The sequence below is a fragment of the Plectropomus leopardus genome, chromosome 17 (genome assembly GCF_008729295.1).
Source record: "Plectropomus leopardus isolate mb chromosome 17, YSFRI_Pleo_2.0, whole genome shotgun sequence".
Classification (NCBI taxonomy): domain Eukaryota; kingdom Metazoa; phylum Chordata; class Actinopteri; order Perciformes; family Serranidae; genus Plectropomus; species Plectropomus leopardus.
This window is the reverse complement of record NC_056479.1, coordinates 20617224-20640462: the sequence shown is the minus strand read 5'-3', so window position 1 is coordinate 20640462 and position 23239 is coordinate 20617224. Positions and strand designations below refer to the sequence as shown.

The following is a 23239-nucleotide window of genomic DNA, read 5'->3' as shown; positions in this document are numbered from 1 at the left end:
ATACCTCTGGCAAGTGGAATTTTCGGGTTAAATAAATACTAATAAAAGGCTGTTTTTGGTTTAACTTAATGAGGTTTTACAAAACTCGATTTCATTAAACTTTGCAATCTTTGCAGGGTATTTCTAACTTTGGCTTTGTTTGAAATCACATACTTTCAAATCACAAATCACATACTGAGTGGTACAAAATTGAGCATGTAGTACATTTACACTAGTATGTGGATTTTGTGTACATTAGTAATGCCCAGATGTACACTGGATTAGCAAGAGTTTCTGAATATAAGACAAGAGCTTACTGAACATTGTCAAGTGCAACCTTAGATTTTCAAACTTTTGCCAGCTGCTTCAAAATATTCTTGACTAGCTGTTTTATGATAATGCTGTGGTTAAGGTCTGATGATACTTAGCCATGAAAAGCATTTGACCAAGATCACGGAAGCATAATGGTTTGGGTTCAAATGATCACTTTAAACATGGAATATAAAATCTTGAGAGAATTTTCATAAATCTGGGGCGACAATATTTGCCTAAACATTTTGAACCAGGCTACAAGCTGTTAATATATAATTTCATTAGTTTTAATATTTTTTAGGTGACAAAAATAACTATTTAGATTCCCCATATGTGGTCACTTTGTCCAAATAATGCTTGTTTGGAAATTTACTACATCGGGATGTTTTTCAGACGTGTGAGAGCAGCCGGACATGGAAGTCATTGAAGATTTGTTGCTGTTGCTGTTGCTGTTCTTAATTATCAACTTTTTGTCTATTTCATGCACGGTGCCTGTTAGCAGGAGCATTAATTCTTCTACTGGACAGAATAGAGAGGGCTGGTGGAAGAAGAAGGAGGAGATACTGTTGATGTAACGTTAGTAAAGTGAAACATAATCCTGAGTCCGTGCAAGCCGTTTTATTTTGAAAACTGACCGGATGCACCGCTGTTTGACTTCATGTCTGGTGCGATCTGATCTGTGTGGCTAGAAGTGATTATTGTCTACCATAGACTGCTCCAAGGAGTGCATTGTCTAAAACATCCATGCTCTGCTCCAGTGGCCGTAACCTGCCAGTGACGAACCTGGTGCAGTTTAGGGGTTAGACTGTTCATTTAGTAGGCACGTAGACTGACTACTGAACGGTCCTGAGGCCTAGGGGTCTAAAATTGACAAGAGGCTACATGGCATTCACCTGCGAAATGTCAGGAAGAGACTCCATATGATCACTAACTAAGAGACACAAAAGACCAAAAAGGAATGAAAATGAATTGCAAAAAGACACAAAATAATGACAAAAATTGGCAAAATAACCACAAGGAGATATAAATTGACTTCAAAGAGACACAAAACTACAAAAAGATGCATAAAGACTTACAAAGAGACTTAAAACCACCACATAGTCTGTGTTTTGCTCCCATGTAAGAGAAGTGGTAGGGCCCTTTGCATATCTGTGCCGAGGGGCCCAATGTCTCATAATCGCCAGTGTGGCAGTATGCAGTACATACGGACTGATAAGGCAGTAATTCAGTATGCGGTTCTGACCACTGCCTCTGTCTTCCCTTTAGGATCTAAAAAGCTTGTTTCAAATTATTGAATATTTTATTTTTACTGCGAGTGTCTCTGGCATCAGTTACATTGGTGCACTTTGAAAAATACTCAGTCCTTAACACTGAATAAGTATGGATTTGTCTTTCATTAAATAATAGAAATGCCTTGGACTGGTATCGCCTGCATTGGTAACTCATTTTAACGTGTGAAATTATTAATAAATCTTCATCACATTTATATTGCTCCTTAGTGACAGTTTAATTTATAATATGACAAGACACACACAAACAGTATGGGGCCGGCTGAGGAACGAACACTGAAAAAAAAAAAAAAACTATCATTACAGCACACCATCTTCAATCAAGCAAGCAGTAGGCATGAGTGCACATCCTCCTCCTGTGACCACGACCTCATACTAATATCAGGGTTTGCCCTATAGTTCTGAGTAGCAAGTGTCTGCTCTAATAGTCAGGTTCTCCCTGTAATATACAGGTAATTAAAATGACACGAAGGTAGAACCACTGGCAGAACGTGTGGCACTCTGTATTTTAGCGCCTCTAGTGGGAGGGTAGATAGTGAAGCAGTTGTTAATTTTAATCCTGTGAATCCTGTAAGTGCAGAGCGTGAAAAAGCTGTGTGCTATTTTTAATTCTCTTGGAGGGACGATGCAGAGCTGTGCTCAGTCTTGTGTCTGAGAGTTTGTGTGAGCGTAATGAAATGATTTTTCTTTAATATATCCTGGGCAACTCTCCTGAGCTATCAAGGGGAGCTGACAAAGGAGTACATGTAAGGCTAGCATCCTCAGCTCTAGCATTCTGCAGAGTTTGCATCTTCCTCGGTGTATCATACACATACTCACGCTCTAACACTACTGCATTTATTACCCTGATACGCCTGTATTTATGTGCATATTTGGGATAATGGATGTTTGCATGGTTGGCAGTCTGTGTCTTATCTCATATTAGATATTTGCAAATGCATTGGGTTTTGTGCGTGTGTGTGTGCGTGTGTGCAAGCGTGCGTGTGTGCATGCGTGTGTGTGTGTGTGTGTGCGCACGCGCACACGTGTGTGTTGTTGCTCTAGCCTGAGCCGCACCCAGGTTCAGATGGGTTTATTTGCAAAGCTTAGGTCAGGTGTCACTCGATCCAGCCGCGGTGACACTCAGGTGGTCATCAAGGTCACCTCCTCTGCTTTTTCCCTGTGCTAGCTCTATGGATCTATACACACTCTCTCTCTCTCTTTCACACACACACACACACACACACACACACACACACACACACACACCTGTACTGTACACCTCAAGCAGAAACACGGTGTTTTCAGGACATGTCTCATTTCTCATATACCTGGCTCCTTCTAACATTCAGTCTCATTTCCGCTGTGTTTGATGGGCAAGCAAAGATTCAAGGACACCACAGAACTGTAGAGAAAATGGAGCAACTGTGTGTTTGTTTTGTTCATAGGAGCATCTGTATGCAGGTATATGGATTCCCACTTGTGTCCTGTACATATGAAATATTTCAACACTCTGTTGGCTGTCGTACAGTATCTTTTTCTTGCCATGATGTCACTCTGTGTCATCTCAAACCGCATCATACAGAAACATACAAAAACATTCACTTGAATTGAAATAATGGAACAATAGCCTCCAGATTTGGATTTTATTATTTTATTTTCTCAGTAATTTGGTAAATTGTACATGTATTTGGGATACACAGCTTTATAATCAGTCTAAAACATTTGAAAAAAAAACTGTGAATGAGGATGTCTTTGAACCGGAGCGAGTCCTGCAAAATAAAAAAAATGGAAAGGTTTTATCTATCTAGATGATAAATGATTGACTAAAACTAAGAGAGCCCTTGAAGCAGTGGAGCAGGTTCGGGGGGGTCAGATGAAGTTGAAGAGATGGAGTCCAGTTGTTTAGTTGTTTAAGACCATGGCCTGGAACTCTGTGGAGAAAAGAAACAGCATTTGTAAGATGATTACTCACCTCATCTGTCTGACACCTGCCTCAGTGTAACTATTTGTGTTTTATATTAAGTAACAAGCTTTGAAACCATTAGAAAGAGAGCATGGTGGTGCAGAGTTTCAGTGGCGCTGTGCTCTCAAGTTAACAGCATGTCATTGACAAGATTTCTCTAATTGATTAAACTATTCCCAAATCTAAAATCACAAATGGTCGATAGAAACATTGTGCAGGTGTCAGGTTTGAATGACTGTCTTTCTGTCAGACACCCTGAACAAATACAACAAATTTAGTCGCTCTGCAGTCTAATTCAAAGGGTTAAAATGGGGAGAATTGTTTCCTTACCATTTTATAGTCACACACACACACGCATGTCTTGCATAATCGGTAAATAAAAAAGGGGTGAATCTGCTCACCTTCTGCTCCAATCCGGCCATCACTGTCATCATCAGCAGCACACAGGAAGGCCTTGGTCTCCTTGTCTGTCAGGACTCGAGCCGTGGGGGAAAATCTCTGGAGGAAAAACCTGGCATACAAAGAGCCACAGACAAAACTTTAAGTTAGAGGTCACAACTGGATGCAGAGTAAAAGCCACAAATGCAGAAATGAGGAACACTGAGGTCCAGTCTTTCCTGTGATGTGTATTGCTGCACAGCCGGAGAATAAAGCTTCCAGAGTGTCCCTTACAACTGTCTGAATAGTCCCCGTCCTATGTCGGCCATGAAAAGTTGAAAAAACTACAGATGCATGAGCTTTCCCTTTGCTGTATTCCCTCTCGTACAACAATGTATGAAAAAACTGAATGGAAATGTGACTTTTTTTCCCCCATGAAGACGTCTAATTTCTCCTCCCGTTCTATTAGATCCTGGGCACAAAAAGAAAACTGCAGATACTGAACCGGCTGCTCACTCACTTGAGCTCTTCCTCCTCAACAAAACCACTGCCATCATTGTCCAGGATCCCGAAAACCTTCTTCACATCCTGGGGGCTCTTCTTGGTGAGGCCACAGGTCTGGAAAAACTTCTTGGGGCAGAAGGAGTCTGGTCCTGGAGGGGAATATAGAGAAGAATCTTAATATTTGGTGTCAGTTTTTCACTGAACTAGAATTAAGGCAAAGTCCCTGTATTGTCTGCAAGTCCTATGTCAATTTAAATTGGGGAAACTAGATAATGTATAGCTGAAAATGAATTAAGTGTTATGTAAGTTACCCAACCTTCTTGCCTGGAGGTACATTAGAATATTGGTCCTGAATGTGTTGTGTTTTTTTTTTTTTTTTTACATTTTAATGTCTCAAGAGGTCCATTTTCTTGATTTCTGTCCTCCGATGGTCTGTTTGTACCACATAAAATCCTTTAACAAAACTTTATGATGTACCTTAAGTTATACAGAACTTAACTTAGCCCCTGATGCATTTATGTATCTTTTCTTGTCAACATTTTCCAGTATCATAGAACCAGCCCGAGTGTGTGTTGACTGCGCAGACTCCAACAGAAAGACTGTATAGAATAAAAAAAAAAAAAGATCTAAGTGAAGAGAGCAATAATGATATTGGTGGAAGACGATACCTTGGCAGTCCTTGATAGCACAGTCGATGGCATCAGCGCAAAGGATAGATGAGAGCGACATTTTATTCCTGTAGGAGGAACAACCGTGGTGAATTATTAACACATATAGCCAGGTACAGCAGCAAAACGGCTAACTTGACGCTGATGGAGAGCAAAATGTGTCCAGGTGACAAAAGCGAGAGGTCAGTGTGTGCAGTAACTGTTCATTACAGTAAATTTCTGTGAAAGTTGTGAAAGTCAGGATGTAAAAATTCGGGTTTTTTTTTTTCAAATGCTGTCTCATTTAAAATATTAAACACCACATAAATAACTTTTACGCATTAACTCTCCATTTACGCACGCAATTATTTCATCTGACAGCTTTCAGGCAGACCCAAAAGTGCTCTAAAAACAACAAATCCACATTTATTTTCCAACATAATAACATAAATCAGCTTCTCTCCGTTAAAAGCGAACTCTCTGAATCCACACATGAACTTACCGTGTAGAGGGAGTTCTCGCCCGGTCGGTGATCCAGCACAGAGGTAAGGCTATGTGGTGACTGCTGTCCGTCAAGGCGGATTTATATAGGTCTGATTGCAGTGACAAAAGGGATTGCTTGAGTTACCTGTCTATGGATCAAATTCTAACTGCCCGCCCCTGATCCAATTTCTCAGCTAACTAATTAACCTTTACTATTTATAACGCCCAGGGGCAGAGAGACCGGACCGTGGACATCTGTAACGCCCTTGTAAAATAGCAAATTAAGTTAAAAAGCGCGTTCTTCTCCCCATCCACCACTCCCTCCTGTCATCCCCTGCACCCCTCCTCCTCCTCCTCCTCCTCCTCCTCTCTCACCTCTAGAATTATACAGTACAGTAAATGCAGGGAGGCTATAATGTAACTGCAATCTCTCTCTCTCCTTTTCTCCCTCTCTTGCTGTTTCTGCCCCCCCCCCCCCCTACCCCCCTTTCATGCAGATATCCTTTTACAGGCAGCAGTCCCCAAACAAGCACATCTGAGCCTCATCCTACTGCATATATGCCCCTGTCATTGCATTTGAGGTGAGTTATGGGACATGAAATGTCAGCTGACATTGAAATCTCAAAGCAAATGTCGTTGGACCATGCATGTCAATACATTAGTTTGAGATTACTGAGTTATCTAAAGAGGTCACCCCATACACTACCTTTTTTTGTCAGTGCCTCGCCTATACAGATATCTGTCCTAGTTGCTCAGATCCAGATGGGGTTCAGATTATTAATTTAAAAAAAGTGGAGTATTTAGTTCCTTAAGTAGAAGTACTAAAAGTATGTATCATCAGGAAAATGTACTTGAAGTATAAAAAGTACCCAATTCAGAAAAATCTTTTTAAAAATTATTTTAAAAAATACTTAACAAAATAGCCAATGTGCCCAATTGAGAAATGTGTTGTTTTTTTAAAAAACGCCCCCAAAAAATAAAAAAAGACAGAAAAAAAGACAAATGTTTATCAAATTAGTTGACAATTAATTTTATATCAGTCAGCTAATAAATCAATCTACTAATTATTTCAGCTGTACTTGTGTAAACTTTTGGTTAGTATAATTTATTACAGAACATATTTTATAAAATTTCATGGTTTTTATGCAAAATCTTAGTTTATTAAGTAACTAGAAGCTAAAGCTTTCAGATAAATGTTGTGAGGTTAAAAAGTACAATATTTTCCTGTAAAATGTAGCAGAGGAAAAGTGTAACGAGGCATGAATTTAAAAAAGGAGGAAGGAAGGAGAGTAAAAATTCCTGAAATCTGAATTTAAATGCAGTACTTGAGTAAATGCACTTATTTACATTGCATCTCTGAATATGATATAACCCTAAAGTGCTCATCATTAAATGTCAGGGACACCGGTGCTTTCTAACCTTCTCACTCTCACATCCTGACAGGGGGAGTGTCCCGCTAAATTGCTTTGTCAACTGTGCTGATTAAGGGACCCGAAGTCACCCTCTGCTGTCCCACCTTGATGGTGATGATGATGCATAATGTCCCCCAGGTATGCACTATTTAGATAGAGGTATAGCAGTCAGAGGTCACACAGGGCTGAGCTCTGGCTTCATCGCTATAAAGAGTTTGATCATTTGCCCCATTTGGTCACTTTGATTCATTCAGAAGCCAGAGCAGCACAGCCTCTTGCATGTCCAATTTGTCCAGTTGCAAAATGACCAGTTCAGGTTGTCTTTTCAGAGGGCATTTGTGGCCCCTAGCGGATCTGACACACAAACAAATTCAGGGGTCATTAAGCACATTCCTGGGAGAGCGTTCACTGCAGCAGAAAAGACGGTTGCTCCTCTCCTTGATGTAAGGTTAGATGAAGGTGTGCATATGCAGCATTTATCTGCAGTGTGTATTTGAGCAGAGAGATAATGGTGTGAATCTTTGTGATTTTATACCATTTATATTTATTTTTCATATCATTTGTACAAGTCAATAGTAAGGTCCCACCGAGATTTGAACTCGGATCGCTGGATTCAGAGTCCAGAGTGCTAACCATTACACCATGGAACCGCTATAAGTATATACGCAGCTTAGATATCACCAAAGGCTGGAGCACAGGAGCCCCCGAGCAGCTTCCTCATATCACAAGTCTGATACTTTATGCGCGTGCTTGTGTGCGCTCTAGCACGTGGCAGCTGGAAATCGCGAACTGGAGGTAATGTTGATGACATACTCTTAAACAATAATTAAAAGGCTATCTATCCAACTATCTTCAGGGTTCCCATGGATCCTTTAAAAGTCTTTAAAAGCATTTATTTCATTCGTCTTTCATTCGTTTAAAAAAAAGACCTTAATTGGCATTAAATTGTTAGAAATCAATCTTTCAAAAGTCTTGGAAGTAGCATTGTAAAATCTCAAAATAACTGGTAACATCTAGCTATTTTTTAAATTATTTACCGAATGCCTCTGGCAATAACATAAGAGGATAAATAAGGATCAAAGAAGATCTTTTTATGATCATTATTATTATTTAACATTTTACATTAATAAACTGACTTTTAAAGTAACCTAAACCGTTATACTTTATGTAACAATAAACATTTGCATAAAGCAAATGTGTGAGTTTATGTTTTTTTTCCCCTTCAGTTTAAGTCTTTAAATTTAATTCTGAGTGGTATTAAAACATTTTAAAAATTCTTAAATCTGACTTGCCTTTTGCTGTAGGAACCCTGATCTATCTATCTATCTATCTATCTATCTAGCTATCTGTCAACATGTATGCCACATTTTGGTCAACAGCAAACTTTAAAGAAAAAAGATGGAGCAAAGCAGCAAAAGCATTTTACATAGTCTAATCAAATAATCATTGAGTGAGACCGAGTTCATGGATCACTCAGAGAGACACTTACTGTGTAGTTGGCCTATACTAAAAGAGAAAACAGAATTAGTGCTAAATAGACAAACTTTCTTGCTTTTTCTTTTGGGCTTTGAAATATATGCACAGTATATGTAGAGTAGTTTTTTGTTTAAGCATCCTGGCATCTTTCATTATTAAAAAATAGCTTGCATCTACGGTAGTTTGTACTGTCAAACCTTCCTACACCTAATCCTGGTGCCAACTTGTTAACGGGGCCCCTCAACAAGTGATGTCCGATTGTGAGGTTCTAGTTAAACTGGATTTCTGAGAAACTCAATCATCTCCTTAGACTGTGTTTGAAAAAGAGACTGGAAGACACCCGATAGAGAGCAGTGGTGCGGCTTTACCTACACCCGGTGCATGATGTCATGCGCCATGTTGATACCTCACAGACTATAGGCTACTGTTACTGGGCAATCATTTATTCATTTACATTTGCTAATGTTCTTTACAAGCCTCACTCCTGGACATATGGACTGGCCGAGAGGAGGATCCTTCCTTTTCAGTCTCTGTAGCCTTGTTCGGTGACTGTTTGGTTTTAGGGAAGTAAGACATGACTTACAGGAATACTTCAATCATCAAATGACCTTTTGTATATCAATAACTCACACTGTTTAATGTTGAATTCAAGAAGAAAATTATGTTTTTTCTTGCATTCCTCCAGTGAACAAAGAATCCAAAAAACAGCAAACATTGTCGATGAATTCAAGTAATTGGGGCCCACATTTAACAGCATCAAAACTATATTAAAACATCCATTTACAAACATGCATTATTATCCTGGTCTCAGCAATCTAGTCATATGCTCCATGCTCCTCAAATACATTGTATTTACATTTTGTATTTATAAAGTTTCACTTTTACTGTCCGCTGGAGAGAAAACTGTTTCTTTGCAAATAAATCATGGAGTGAATAATTGATGTACAAATGGTCATCTGGGGGGTGAACATATACTGTATAAAATAATTGTAGCAACCATGAAGTCACCCATTGTTTTGTAGGCTCCCATATTACAGCATTGAGTTTGGCTTTTTGGTTGTTGCTTTTTTTGAAGAGAGGAAGTGACCAGTGGGGATCTATGGGCATTTACTCTGTTATGGAGTCAGCCTCAAATTGCCATTCTATTAACTTGCAGTTCTTGGCACTTTGCTTTCGCTTCATTCAGTCTTTTAACTCTGTCAGACCCTCCTCATACTCCACATTACCATATGGCAACACTGCAAGGTGTTAATCTTTGCACCCAAGTCTCATTATCAATTTTAAAATAATGTGGGGATTTTGTAAATAAAACGATTTGAGTTTTCTGCTCATGTTTTGTGCAACTGTCTGCAAAATCTCACCCCAAATAATCATCATCAATCAGTCAGTGTCTAGAAAAATATTGAACTGGAATCAGGCAAAAGTCAACCAGATTACTAAATAATAGTTTTAAGAATAATTTTCCAACTTGTAATTATTACTATCATTATGATTATTATTTCATCTATGCATGTATGCTTTTCTTGAGGCTCTTCGTTCTGAAATGCTCTAAGTCAGGGCATCAAATGTCCAAACAGTTCGTTTTATTGTCAGATTATTTACTGTAATGTCTCTTGTCCACACTTCAACAGTTAAAGCACGTAGCGCCATCTAGTGGCAGCAGGATGGATCTGTAGGACTGGACAAGTGTAAACTGTGTTGAAGTGTGCGTGCGCATTTGAGGTGTATCCAGAGCGTGCGTGTATGCGCGCGCGTGTGTGTGTGAGAGAGAGAGAGATAGAATTAATTAGTACATATTAGGCTACAATTTAAATTTATTTCTCCTTTTCTACATTCATTAGGCTATTTTTCTTTTATATGCCATGGAAACATATATATCCCCTTTTTAGTTTGTAAAATGTTCATGAATTCACAAAACACAAATCACACAGAAAGGATAAGAGCCCAATAAGACCGCAGTATAAGAATATTTATTCTTTTTTACCGTTTGTACCTGGAAAGTGCATCATAAATTTTACAGTAAGCAAAATTCATATTTAAGACATGAACACAACCGAGCGACATTCACAATCATCATTTTTTGGACAGTGTGTTGCATAGGAGGAAACGTCTCTTGAGAAAATGTATAAAAATTATTTATATTAAGATGAAAATAGGGGAGGTCGACGTGGGCTTTGTTGTTCCATCAGAGCAGGTGTTGTTGGTCAGTTGCCACTTTATCCCTTAACCATGGCAGCGAACTCTGCAGGGAGAGAAGAGAGCATACAGTTGGCATTTGTCTTCCAAAACATCCATACAATTCTGTTTGCAGTGAGAAAAAGTCAATGAGAGTCTGGAGTACCCTCAGCGCCAATCTTGCCGTCACCGTCGGTGTCACCAGCAGCCAGGAAAGCCTTGGTCTCGGCATCAGTCAGTGCACGTGCATCTTTCTTGAAGTTCTGCAGGAACAGCCTGCAGATGAACACAGTGCGTGATTAGTTCACCGACCCCATCTCCCATTGGAGACACACTTCACATGCAAGCTGCAGAAATATTGCAGGACCATAAACTGCCACTGTTGGCATCTGCTAAAAACAAACAAACAGCATATGCTATTTATTGGATGTAATAAAATCATTACACTGTAAAATCTGACAAGTTGATTTTACTTTAAAAATCTAGGAGATTGATTTCCTTGAAAAATGTAAGTAAATTGTCATTTTTAAATTGCAATAACTTTGCAAAATTAGGGAATTAAGTTTTAAAAAGTAATTACAGCTATATATTGAGCAAAGATAAAACTTGGATAAAAAAGTAAACATATATTAATATTAATAGTTACTTTACTTTTTCAATGTAATGGGTTTCCAAGATTATTTATGAGATCAACTTGTCAGATGTTACAGTACATAATGCTTATTTTAGAGTGTATAATGTTGATTTCCCTCCAGTAATTAATATAAGCCAGGTGTCCAAAAGGAGGTTAAGAAAGAGTTAATATAAAACAGGTCACTGGCAACTTGACCCTGTGGCTCCATATTCCTTCATGTCTCCCCCATACTGTTAAGGGCAAAGGAAGTGGGGTTCCCTTGTGTCTTACTTCAGCTCCTCCTCCTCAATGAAACCACTCTTGTCCTGGTCAATGATGCCGAAGGCCTTCTTGACGTCATCACCGGTCTTGCCAGCCATGCCGCATGCCTTGAAGAACTTCTTGTGGTCAAATGAGCCCTCGCCTGAAATAAATGCATTAAAGTCTTATTTACTGTAACAATAAACAGCAGCTGGACAAACAGACACACTGATGCGGCCAGCACAAAGCCACATGGGAGGATGTTACATCTTCAAAAGTAATGACTTATTATTGTTAATTTTTTTTATGTGTGTACTTTTTGAGTTATTCGTTTGAAAATGACTGAAATAAACTACACAAAGGGACTGTACTTTATCAGTTATTAGTAGGTGGCAGCTGCAGCATGACTCCTTTTTTTTTTTCTTTTTACATATCATGACCCCTCCCTCAACCATAGATAATCAGATTTTACAGTCATGGCTATGATTAATGCTGTGATTTTGGAGGTTTTTTAAAGAAAATGGGCTATTAAAACCCCCCTGCCGATCTTGGGGTTTTGAGAATATTTAAAATAAAACATGACCTCCCTCCCCAGTGCTTATAAGATTATTTGAAACGCCTTCCCTGTTTTGCACCATCCTCTCCCCTCCATTAATACATAACAGTCCCTGACTAAGGTGGTAAATACAATATAATATTTTGGGGGTAATATAATTTTTTTTTAATTAAATAAATAATAAATGTAATAGTATAGGCCCAATCAAAATGTCCCCAATTGATACAAAAAATACTTAATATATATAAAACTAATTTGCACCACTGTCCAAAATCTGGTTTAGCAAATGTAATTAAAAATGCAAAATCTAAAAATGTTTTTTCTTCTTTTCATTAACCTTGTCACTATTTTATTAAGCTGTTTTTGCAGTCCTTCTTGTGCTATGCAAATAAACATGACTTTACCTTTGCATCCATCCAGGGCTGTAGCGATGTCAGCATCACTCAGTACACCTGCGAAGGCCATTTCGATCTGCAAATATCAAATACAAACGATTATTATGGGCTACACTCCAATACAAAAGTTGGACATATTATGGTTAAGTAATAAAAGCCTTGTGTGACACTTTAAGTATTACAGATGGCTGACTTTATGAATCACTTTACTCGTTTATTTTATCCCATCAGTAGTGAATCACATTATGATTAAAAACAACACAGCAGCACGCCATCATTTCTATAACAGGTTCCAAAACACACCAATTCTCAATTTAAAAATGCTGTTACTTATTCCAAATAGAATAGAAACGTTTCATATTTGAATCCACTTCTTTCTGAGTGGTTTGATGTTGCATCTCCAAATCCCATTCGAGAGGCTTCGCCTCTAAAGATGCTGGGAGGTCTGAGCAGCAGTAATCCATATCTTCATGCAGCTCCCGCACAAAATAGAAACACCGCAAAACTCTTTCTTTGGATGCTGCATCTCAGCGCGAAGTCCACATTTAAAGTTGAAAAACTATTATCTCAAAGATGCCAAGCGTGATGCTGCTGTGCCCTGTGCGCGGATCCTTTTCTTTTTCCTCCTTTTCATTCAAACTCACCTCTCCTGTGTCTTTGCTTTGTGGGTACAGATGATACAGACAAGTCTTGAGTCGACTACAGTGATCTTCCCGGTGCTCCCGGTGACCTTTTTATAGTTTCACTCCATCGAAATCTGAGGCACAAGATAACTGACACCGCCGAGAAGGGGGTGGCGAAAATTCGTCCTGTGGCCAGAGAGGGGTCTATTTTAAGTTTCACAAATGAAGACGCTTAAAAGGTGCGTTTGAAGAAGTCTTTAATATCGCCCCCCTCCTATTGCTAAGAATAGGCCTGTGCAGTGCTGAGAAGGAGGAATTGGAAATACTGCTGAAAATCACACGACGGTATGCAAGAGGTTGCGGAGCGTGCATGCGTTGGAGCTGGCGAAAGTTGCTCTAATTGGTTGTTTTGGCTCTTTCTCGTGAAATGTTGTTATTTTTGGGAGACGTGGACTGTTGTATTTGTGAATTTATTGGGGTATTCTTTCTGTTTAACACTGATGCAGTGTACCTGGTGGTGGAAGTGCAGTCGTGTGTGTTTTGTTAGATTCATCCTGTATGTGGGAGCGTTTTTTTATTCTAATAGTATATGATATATATATATATATATATATATATATATATACACATATACAGTCAAATCCAGCACATAGCAGTTATTGTGGTGTAAATTCCAAATTTCAGTCCCAGTTTGACTGGCAAGATTTTTTTCTTTTATTATGGTTCAAATTAGCCAAAATGGACTGAATGATTTTTTGGAAACCCCTTTGGAGACCCCTTGTCTTTGGGAGTCAATTTGTGTTATTCTCAGAGCTTTAGTTAATGTTTAAAAGCACAAGGGAATGCCAGCAAGTATCTTTTTTGTAACCCCCTACCAGAGTATAAAAGAGGAGGATATTCTCATCATCTTCGCGTTTCTGTCTCAACTTGTAATGCTGGGAATAGCTTTGACCTGTAGGTGGCAGCACTGCCTTGTGAGGTGCTGTCACCATGCCTCTTACTGTTATGACCACTGGTTGATGGTAACAAGCTCTGGGTGTTATCTGATAGGGTTGAGGGTTTACATATTGCTGACATGTAGTTCCCCAAGCATTCATAGCTTCCCCTTGAATTATGATATGACTGGTAACCTATTTAAATGCCCATGCTGGTAAGCAGTTTATGACTAATATGTATATAACCACTACATAAAAAAAGGAATCATTTGTTAAGAAGTCCTCAAATCACTGAAGATTTGCATCTATGCACTAGTTTCAAAGGTCCTGCTGATGCAACAGTAGCTGTTAATAGCCCTGCTGTTGCCACAGCACATCATCTAATTGACTACTCAGCAGTTGGTGGAGAAAAAGACCTTGGAATAGACCACCTAATTACACTATGTGTGACAGCTATCCATCGCAAACCTTGCGGATCCAGGAAGTATACAAGCAAAGCCCCAGGGCTATTCTCAATGTGTTTTGCCAGCTCATGGCCTCAGTCCAGCTATTCTCCCCCTCTCATTAACCAATTATGAGAACAAGTGCAAGGCAGGATGGTTCACCCGCACCTCCCGGGTATTCAAAATCCCTGGCAGGTTGCCTCAACCTCAACCCATTGTGTTGACATAACCGTTGCTATGTGAATACAGTGGGTTGTATCAAACACCACACGACCAATGCAAAGACGACTGACCTGAAGGAGATTACTTTACACCAAAAGAGTATTTATTCCTGGTTTTTCACTCTTCCTCAAAAGTGCAGATGGTGTTGTACAGTTTGCACAAGTCATTTTCAGAACAATTTAACACATCTGAGAAACATTCACAGTAAAATATGTGTTCCTTGTTGAGAAATAATCCGCAGGCAACTCATAAATAAGGTATAAAAAATATTCTTTCAGCTGATGATTACTGAATCTTGAAAGGAGTTTGCAGTTCCGTGAAAAGAAGTGGATCTTGGTCAAGGAAATTTATGCCTTTACAAGGGCAGCAAACTCTGTGAAAGTAGAATAAAACTGCCATTAGTAGTGAACAAAATGTATTCAGATAATGATGTCATCATGGTGTTATGATCTAGACTAATGGGATCCAATCTCTGACCAAGACTTTGAGCCTATGCAGATATTGGAAGTATGTGTTTGGATGTTAAATCTCAAATAAGAGTCCATTGCCAGTTAGCATGAGCATTGTATGTCTTTTCCGAGTTCTTCTACATTCAAAGACATGTAGGAAAGTCTGCTCAAAGAAAGAAAGAACTCTCACCATCAACTCCGATCTTGCCATCACCATCACTGTCACCAGCGGCGAGGAAAGTCTTGGTCTCCTTGTCAGTGAGTGCTCTGGCACCAGCAGAGAAGTTCTGCAGGAACAGCCTGAGGGGTGGACAAAACAACATGAGTTAAAACTATAAATCCGACTGTATTGATTTGATTTGGTGCAGATTGAGTTTCCTTAAAAGCACCTTTTGGGTTTGAGATGTTAAGGCAGAATGTAATTTAGAAGTACAAAGTCGTAAAACCTTTAGGCTTCATTAAACATGGCCTTTCTTTAGCCTCTTTGGTGTCAGTAAGTGGGTAGTTTGACCCCCACATTAAAGCCAAGCTATACCAAAAAAATGTCCAAACTAAGGGAACATGTACAGCTACCCAGTGTTTTTCTCAAAGCTTCAGTAATATGAGATTTTGTGCATATTTTTGGACCACAGAGGCATTGCTTGCTCAAGTGTGCATTTCTCAAGTGTCTTACTTCAGCTCCTCCTCCTCAATGAAGCCGCTGTTGTCCTGGTCAATGATTTTGAAGGCCTTCTTGACATCATCGGCGGACTTGCCGGACATGCCGCATGCCTTGAAGAACTTCTTGTGGTCGAAGGAGTCAGCGGCTGGAACACACATTTTAACACCATGACAGACCGCATATATAGGCACATATATAGTACTTTAGTGTTGATTTGATAGAATAACTGTTGCTGAAAGCTTATTTTGTGAGCCAGTTTGTAGCTGTTTTAATCAATTATGCATTTGTAGTGAGAATTCATAATATCCAGATAATTGCAATGAGGGTAAAGTGTGCGTTTCCTGTTTAAATAAAATGTGTGCTACGCTGAAATGAAGCTCACCTGCGCAGCCGTCAAGGGCGGCTTTGACATCAGCATCATTGAGAACACCAGCGAAGGCCATTTTTTATTCTGATGGAGGAAAAAAGACTCAGAGTTAGTATAAGCATCACAAATCCTGCAAAATCATATGATTGTGCTCCACAGATCCTCGTTTAAAGCATTTTGGTAACATTTTGTATCTAGGAGATTCTGCTACTTTGAGGGCCTAAGACATTGTGATTTTTTGAGAAGTATTCAGATGGTTCGATGACTCAGTGGAGTTTTTAAGTCATAAAAGTGAGCCTAAAATCATGCATCAGTGGCCAAACATTAACTTCAAAGTCCCTCTCTAGCTTCACAAAAGAAGTGAAGTTACTGTATTGAAAAGCATCTAAAAACATAAAAATGTTCAAAGCCACTTGTTTGTTTTGCTCATTATAAAATTAATTAATTGCTTTAATTTGCAAAAACTGCCATGCAGCATCCCCGCTCCTGTTTTTTTTAATGAGCTAAAGAGCTACTCTTTGCTTCCGGATGTCATCTCAGGTTCTGTTTATCCCAACGCTGCCATGGCACTAAATAGATGATGCTCCCACTGAGGCCAAACCTGAATCACTGCCACAAATAAACAACGCAGCTGAGGAAATGCAGAGATGTCAAACGCGTCTGGATGTGATTTTTTTTTTTACTTCATCCAGTTAAAATAAATCGCGCAATTATCCACAAACGTTGATCCTTTGAAATCAGATGGCCTCCTTTTAGCACTGATTAAATCGTCCTGTGGGTCCGTGTAGTTTTCTCTCTATGTCCCGTTCCTCCCTACAGTTATAGTCCAAGAGGATCTCCTTGTCTCAGTCCCTTCTCCTCCTCCCAGCGCGCGCTGCAAGAAGCAGGCCTCACTCACCTTTGGGTTGCGTTGAGGCGAGTGAAAACCAAGGCGGACTCGAGTGAATGCCACAAGCAGCGTTTGCCTCTCTCTTATATATCCTCGAGCAACACCATTTACAGAGATTTGAGTCTCAGTATCAGGTACCGAGATGCATGGGTTTCGAAAAAATGTGTCTAGTAGTCTGGACCTATTTTTAGGCGAACAAATGAGGATGCACCATGTGTGCGTGTGCGGAGGCCTATAGCTGGAAGTGTGGAAACCTGAAACGCTGCTCACTGACTACATGTTGCGCCCATATGATTTACAACCAACACTCAAGATGCTGAATCTGATGTTGTAAATTTCGTTTTAGAAATATTAATAAAACCATTGCATGAGAGTGGATGTGCCACGGGTCGCGGTCAGATCCCCTAACTTATCTGGAGTCAGTGAATCAGCATGGAGTCGCTGCCAGTTCTAACAGCTGTTCACTTTCTTAATGAACAGGGGAAATGTTGAATTCGCGGGCTTAGTTCATTAAGATGAAATATAAGAAGCCACTCAATGGATGTGGAGGTTTTGCTTCGATACTGACCTCAAAAACACTGTTGCGTTTTATCTCCTCATATATGATTATTGAGGCCCTATGTGATGGACTGCTTCGACTTTAAATTTGTGTATGTTAATTATCTAAAATGCTTTCTATACAACATAATAGAGCTTTACTTTATGACATATTTTATCTTCAATAAAACCAACTACATTTGATATCATTTCTGCACTGTATGCTCAGAATTAAATTGCTTTTTATTTTCAATATATCATTAATTTCATCATGAGGTCATTATAGCTAAATTGAGTCAGGCTCATGCATCTGAAGCATTGGGAGTTGCACCACCTCCATGAGATGGTCTCAGATGACAGGTATCTGCTGTCCTGTGACATTATAGCTAAAAGTACGTATGTTTGCATGTGGTTCACTTAAACTCAAGGGACAGACCGGGACAGCAAGCGCCTGGGGCCTACCACCACCGTGTTCCTGTCCTTAGTAGGACGCACCAATCATCCAGATTATTTTTGCGTGCTCGATGATTGCATGCGTGAACACGTGAACACGTTGGCAATATTTGACAGCTCATTTTGCTGTGATGCGCTGCTGTAACACAAAGTTCAGCTCAATTTTCATCACATATTAATAACTTTATTGATCCAAACATAAACACCCTTTACTCAGTGTTTTTGTCAGCCAGATGTGACTGTGTTTTTGTGGGCTTTAGGACCTCTTCATTGAATTTGAACACTAGACTATTAACCCTTAGGTCATTTAAACCTCAGTCTCAGGCATATCCGTTTTGTAACAAAAAAAAAATACAAATCAAAAGTATTTCATCATAATTATGGTAGACATTTCTACCTGGGTCTACAGGAATTTGAAATCTGTCCAGCAGAAGGCAGTAATGATCCTAATAAAGAAAATGTGGAGAATTTTGAGGTGGGGGAGGCCCATACATTTAAAATGCAAAATTCCACCAATTTAAAATAAGTTATTTTCTCAAAAGTGGTGAAATTGGACTCTGAGTGGTTCTGAAACACTGCAGCAGTGAATCAGAGTGTGATTCTGTGAAGTTATGCCAATGACTGTGCATTGTTGCTAACATCAATCACCAAGGCACTTCCATGAGAGGCTCTAAGTGATCATTTTGAGTCTTTTTGTAGTTTCTCTGCACTCTTTATATACATTTTTAGGCTCTTTTTAGCTGTTTTGTGTTTCTTTGCAATCATTTAGACATTTTGAGTCTCTTTATAGTTGTTTATTTCTCTTTGTAGTTGTTTTGTAAGTAGTCTTTTTGTATCTTGTAGTTGTTTACATCTATTTGTAGTCATTTTAAGTCTCTTTGTAGTCATTTTGTGTTTCTTTTTAGTTATTTTGTGTCTTTTTTAGTCATGTTTTTTGTCTTTGTACTCATTTTTGAGTTTCTTTGTAGTCGCTTTGCGTGTCTTTGAAGGCATTTTGTCTTTTTGTGGTATTGTTCCACCTGTACGTCGCTTTTTTGAGTCTCTTTGTGTCTCTTCGCAGCTGCTGGTATATCTCAGTAGTCTTTCTGGGCCTCTTTGTGGACGCATCGAGTCACCCCCATGTCAGTACGTGTCTCTTCAAGTGACATTTTGCATGTGAAGGCTAGGATGGCCCCCTAACACTTTGAGCTCCTGGGTCTGAGCCAGGGTCAGCTCCAACTCCAGGCACTCAGTATACTTTATCATAATATTTCCTGTTTGATTCTAGTTTTTGTGCATAAACTTGAGAAAGGCAATTGTCATTTTAAGCTGTATATTTTCACCTGTTATTATGTAAGCCATTACAGAAAGCATTAATGAAATGTTAAGGCCTATTTTAGACACTTAATACATTAGCTATAAAAGGCAGATTAAAAAAATACACCAGCAAACAGTGATGTCACATCTCCAAAACATTTATTAACTCATTCCAGGTATCCGTTTAATTAAACACACATACAACCAATATCCAGCCTCAGCTGACTGTCCACCAAACATCTTACGCATTACTGTATCACATAAACAGGGAGAGCAGCAGGCAGGTAGAGAATATCCGAAGTTTCTGGTCTTTGCATCAAACAATCTGGAAAACCAGGATTTCCATACGAAACCCTTTATCTTAAAATAGGGAAAGACAGTCATGGTCAGAGATGTGTCTTCTCTTTATTTCAGGATATCACAGAACTCTGTGGAGGAGAAAAAGAAACAATGGCTTTAGGTAGAGATTCGACATATTTCCTCAGGCAAGCAGCCAGTGTCATACAGCATTATGGAGAAGCATGATGACTAAACAAACATCAAATTAATCTATGCATACTTTTATAGTGGTCTTGTATGTGCTTTTTATGGACTGCAATTTCAGCACTAAGTAATGGACAGCTCCCCTGCACACACAGCTCCCTATCTCATCTGCTGACAGTTTTTTTTAGATGTTTTACATGCTCACACCTTCCATCCCAATCTTGCCATCTCCGTCCTTATCGCCTGCAGCCATCAGAGCCTTGGTCTCAGCCACAGTCAGCTCCCTCGCCCCCGGAGAGAAATTCTGAAGGAACAGTCTGATGGGTGCACAAAAAATACCAGTGATAAGTTCAAACTTATATCATCATAGACGTTATCTTTTCTGATGCCATTTTCTCCCCCTTTAGGCCTTTCTTAGCAGTTTCTATCCCCCTCCCCATCACTCACTCGCCAGCCCTCCCCTTCATGTATTACTGAGTTCATTCACAGCAGTAATGCTGCTCCATTCATACACTGACCTCTGCCTGTGGGCCATCACAAGGGAGTTACAACACAGATGTAGCACACATGCACAAAGACAAACACTTACTTGAGCTCCTCCTCCTCAATGTATCCACTCCTGTCCTGGTCCAACACTGTAAACACTTTTTTCCCCTCTGCCTCAGACGAGCCGGTCAGTCCCACTTGTGCAAAGAATGACTTGAAGTTGAATGTGCCTGGAGCTACAGAGGCAGAAAGAGAGAGACGAAGAGAGCAAAAGAGGCAGACAGATGTGGGAGTGAGAGGTCGATCCCAGAATGACAAGAAAGCAAGAATGGCGAGGCACTGAATAGGGATGTCGCATTAACTCATTCGCTCAGATGACTTTCATTCTTCAACTGATGACATTTACCGATATACACCCTGTAGCGCATCACTGTCTTATACCATTATAGGCTATGTCATTATGCCATTGAAACAGTCAAAGCACGCAGAATTTCGCCCATGGGCCGAATGCAAACCTAAATGTTAAAAGCCCCTTATTTATCAAGCTGTTCAATGTGGAAAATCCCATCTAGGATGTAATTGAAAATGATCCGATGAATACGATTTGCAGCTAATATGTGAAATTATAAGATTTCCACACAGATTTTAAAATGAAATCTTACAATAATGGAAGAAAATTTTAACCCTAAAGTGATTTTTCTGCCATACCCAATTTTATCAGTTTATCATCACTTCAAATAAATTATATCATGTTACCTCCTTTTATTAATGCATGAAAAAAAATACAAAGTTTGAATGTTATTTTGCTTAAAACATTGCCACCAGAGTGGGTTTTTTAATAAAGGGCATATAAGCGCTGACATTTGGTTTTCATCTGAGGGGCTGAGCTGTGTCTGCTTTGTCATGCAAACATAATTGCTAGAGATAAATGATTAAGTGCTCTGGGATGTGAGGGGCTGTATGTGATTTGGTCGTCTCAACATAAACACTTTGGTATCTGGGTGGTGACTGCTCTCCTGCCACATGGCTGCCAGGTTACCTGCAGGCTCCCTGTCCCCACTGTGAAAAACACATCATGCAGGTATCCCTTGTGGGAGTGGGTTTAACAGTCTCTCTCTCTCTGTGCAATATGTGAGAGGATTCATATTCACTTTGTGTTATGTGTTCTTGCGTTAATCATTAGATGCTTGCAAAGTGTGTGTCTCCCTTGCATGTGTGTGAGTGTGTGTGAGCCGTCTGACTCACCTTGACAAGCCTGGACTGCAGCCTTGATGTCCTCGTCGCTCAGCATCCCTGCAAATGCCATGGTCCTCTGTAGCTGCCTGAGGGGTGCAAACACACACGCACAAAGGAAACGCAAAGTGACAGTAAATGAAACTGGTGCAGGTGTTTTCTGCTGTCAGATTACAGTCTCTGTCAGATTAAAATTTGTGGATATATTGACCAAAATCATTCCTCTGTTGGACTGTCTTCCTTACACCAGCACTGTCAAAAACAAGGTGCTGAGTTGGGTCTTTAATCAGTGGGGTTGTGTCATTTTGACAATGAGACAACTAGATTAACAAAATATATAACTGCATTATCTCAGATAAAGAAACACATATACATACATCTTATGACATAATTTAATTCATATGAGAATTCTGTGATGACCCAAGCTTTGTTTCACAAAATCAAAGTTGTTGCAACTTGCAGGAGCAAACACAAAGAGGGTTGAATGCCCTATGTTTTTATTTTAATGCCCTCTTTATTTAAAATAAAAGACCTGAGATGCTCCAAGGCACAAACACACAAAGAACTGCCAGCTATCGTCACACAAACATTGGCATACATGAATTTGCAAGAAAAAACCTTGGTACTCACCGTGCTTCGGGTGAGGTTTGCACTCTCTGAGCCTGTGATGTGCAGATCTGTGCTTCTCTTGCTTTGTGCTTATAAGCCACCAACACTCTCTTGCAGCTTCGTGATCCGGAGCGCAAGAAGCAACCTGACGTATCTGTCCTCAAACCCAGGGAGATTTCCCCCACGCCACAGAATGCCTCCTCCTCCTTCATCAGTTAATCAGAGCAGATAATTTTCTCACTCATATTGTTGTGCAAACTTGCAGGCATAAGAAAAAACAAATACGGGAAAAATAAACACACTTCCATCTGATAATCATGAATAAACATGCATTTTTACGAGTCTCCATATTTTTGAAAATATGATATTTGTGTTATAGTACTTCTTTTATTGCTATTGCTACAGCAACTAATGGCTTTACTATTGTTCATTTTATTATTAGGCAAGGCAAGGCAACTTTAATGAGAGCACATTTCATTACAAAGAAACCCAATGTGCTTTACATTTACAGAAAAAGAAAGGTTCATTTTTTAAAAAAAGTTTTGTAAGGAATTATTGGTAAGGAATGATAATATAAAACAGAAGCATCTGAACTCAAGTAATGCAGAGCATTTAAGCAAATGACATTAAGGGATCAACTATGTGTATTTAATTTAGTAAATATTTTTCTCAATTAATTACCAAAGAAGTGCAATAAGATACATGAATAACAACTGTTATGTTGTGAGTTTTAGATATAATTACTACTACCACCACTACTACTACTACTACTACTATTAAAAATAATAATAATAATAATAATTATTATTACTTTATTATGGATATAGATAAAGGTATGTAGTGTACCACATAACATCAGACAATAGTCTTTATACATAAATACAAAAGATACAATAAATATGATTAAAAAAAACAACTGGAAATACACAACACTACATTATTCAAGTTCATATAAAAAACATAAACATCAAGCGACTGTACCCACAAACAAACTTGAGCAGCAGTGGCTCCACAGTCTGGATGAAAACCAGACTGAGCTCAGCTCAGGATTGGTCAGGGTCTGAATAATACAATTTCTGAGACAAAAAGCCTGCACACATGTCGATACATAAGGTTTCATATCGAGAC

At 39.2% G+C, this 23239-nt stretch overlaps 4 protein-coding genes and 1 non-coding gene across 5 annotated transcripts; all 5 read right to left on the bottom strand.

The window, feature by feature from the left end:
* Window positions 1-3414: 3414 nt before the first annotated feature.
* On the bottom strand, window positions 3415-5584 carry pvalb8 (parvalbumin 8). The gene is made up of 5 exons (XM_042505012.1): window positions 5557-5584; window positions 5076-5143; window positions 4424-4556; window positions 3927-4036; window positions 3415-3493 (listed from the first exon to the last, which is right to left on the bottom strand). Exons 2-5 carry the CDS (start codon window positions 5134-5136, stop codon window positions 3465-3467), a joined length of 333 nt encoding a protein of 110 aa, XP_042360946.1. The 5' UTR covers window positions 5137-5143; window positions 5557-5584; the 3' UTR covers window positions 3415-3464.
* A 1943-nt stretch (window positions 5585-7527) lies between these two features.
* Window positions 7528-7599, bottom strand: trnaq-cug. The gene has a single exon. It is a non-coding gene; the product is annotated as a tRNA-Gln (tRNA).
* A 2774-nt stretch (window positions 7600-10373) lies between these two features.
* Window positions 10374-13167, bottom strand: LOC121956448 (parvalbumin beta-like). The gene is made up of 5 exons (XM_042504658.1): window positions 13070-13167; window positions 12435-12501; window positions 11505-11637; window positions 10767-10876; window positions 10374-10667 (listed from the first exon to the last, which is right to left on the bottom strand). Exons 2-5 carry the CDS (start codon window positions 12493-12495, stop codon window positions 10642-10644), a joined length of 330 nt encoding a protein of 109 aa, XP_042360592.1. The 5' UTR covers window positions 12496-12501; window positions 13070-13167; the 3' UTR covers window positions 10374-10641.
* Window positions 13168-14729: 1562 nt separating this feature from the next.
* Window positions 14730-17075, bottom strand: LOC121956500 (parvalbumin beta-like). Its single transcript, XM_042504752.1, has 5 exons — window positions 17024-17075; window positions 16141-16209; window positions 15771-15903; window positions 15288-15397; window positions 14730-15021 (listed from the first exon to the last, which is right to left on the bottom strand). Exons 2-5 carry the CDS (start codon window positions 16199-16201, stop codon window positions 14996-14998), a joined length of 330 nt encoding a protein of 109 aa, XP_042360686.1. The 5' UTR covers window positions 16202-16209; window positions 17024-17075; the 3' UTR covers window positions 14730-14995.
* A 2630-nt stretch (window positions 17076-19705) lies between these two features.
* On the bottom strand, window positions 19706-22236 carry pvalb5 (parvalbumin 5). Its single transcript, XM_042504753.1, has 5 exons — window positions 22133-22236; window positions 21515-21591; window positions 20373-20505; window positions 19991-20100; window positions 19706-19728 (listed from the first exon to the last, which is right to left on the bottom strand). Exons 2-5 carry the CDS (start codon window positions 21573-21575, stop codon window positions 19706-19708), a joined length of 327 nt encoding a protein of 108 aa, XP_042360687.1. The 5' UTR covers window positions 21576-21591; window positions 22133-22236.
* Window positions 22237-23239: the final 1003 nt, after the last annotated feature.

Coding starts and splice junctions, on each gene's coding strand:
- pvalb8 (XM_042505012.1), bottom strand. CDS start 5,136: ATGTCGCTCTCATCTATCCTTTGCGCTGATGCCATCGACTGTGCTATC. Junction 4,557..5,075: donor TGCTATCAAGGACTGCCAAG/GTATCGTCTTCC, acceptor ATTCCCCTCCAG/GACCAGACTCCTTCTGCCCC. Junction 3,494..3,926: donor TGGCCGGATTGGAGCAGAAG/GTGAGCAGATTC, acceptor TTTTCTCCACAG/AGTTCCAGGCCATGGTCTTA.
- LOC121956448 (XM_042504658.1), bottom strand. CDS start 12,495: ATGGCCTTCGCAGGTGTACTGAGTGATGCTGACATCGCTACAGCCCTG. Junction 10,877..11,504: donor ATTGAGGAGGAGGAGCTGAA/GTAAGACACAAG, acceptor GTTCATCTGCAG/GCTGTTCCTGCAGAACTTCA. Junction 10,668..10,766: donor CGGCAAGATTGGCGCTGAGG/GTACTCCAGACT, acceptor CTCTCCCTGCAG/AGTTCGCTGCCATGGTTAAG.
- LOC121956500 (XM_042504752.1), bottom strand. CDS start 16,201: ATGGCCTTCGCTGGTGTTCTCAATGATGCTGATGTCAAAGCCGCCCTT. Junction 15,398..15,770: donor ATTGAGGAGGAGGAGCTGAA/GTAAGACACTTG, acceptor TCCACCCCTCAG/GCTGTTCCTGCAGAACTTCT. Junction 15,022..15,287: donor TGGCAAGATCGGAGTTGATG/GTGAGAGTTCTT, acceptor CTACTTTCACAG/AGTTTGCTGCCCTTGTAAAG.
- pvalb5 (XM_042504753.1), bottom strand. CDS start 21,575: ATGGCATTTGCAGGGATGCTGAGCGACGAGGACATCAAGGCTGCAGTC. Junction 20,506..21,514: donor TGCAGTCCAGGCTTGTCAAG/GTGAGTCAGACG, acceptor CTGCCTCTGTAG/CTCCAGGCACATTCAACTTC. Junction 20,101..20,372: donor ATTGAGGAGGAGGAGCTCAA/GTAAGTGTTTGT, acceptor TGCACCCATCAG/ACTGTTCCTTCAGAATTTCT.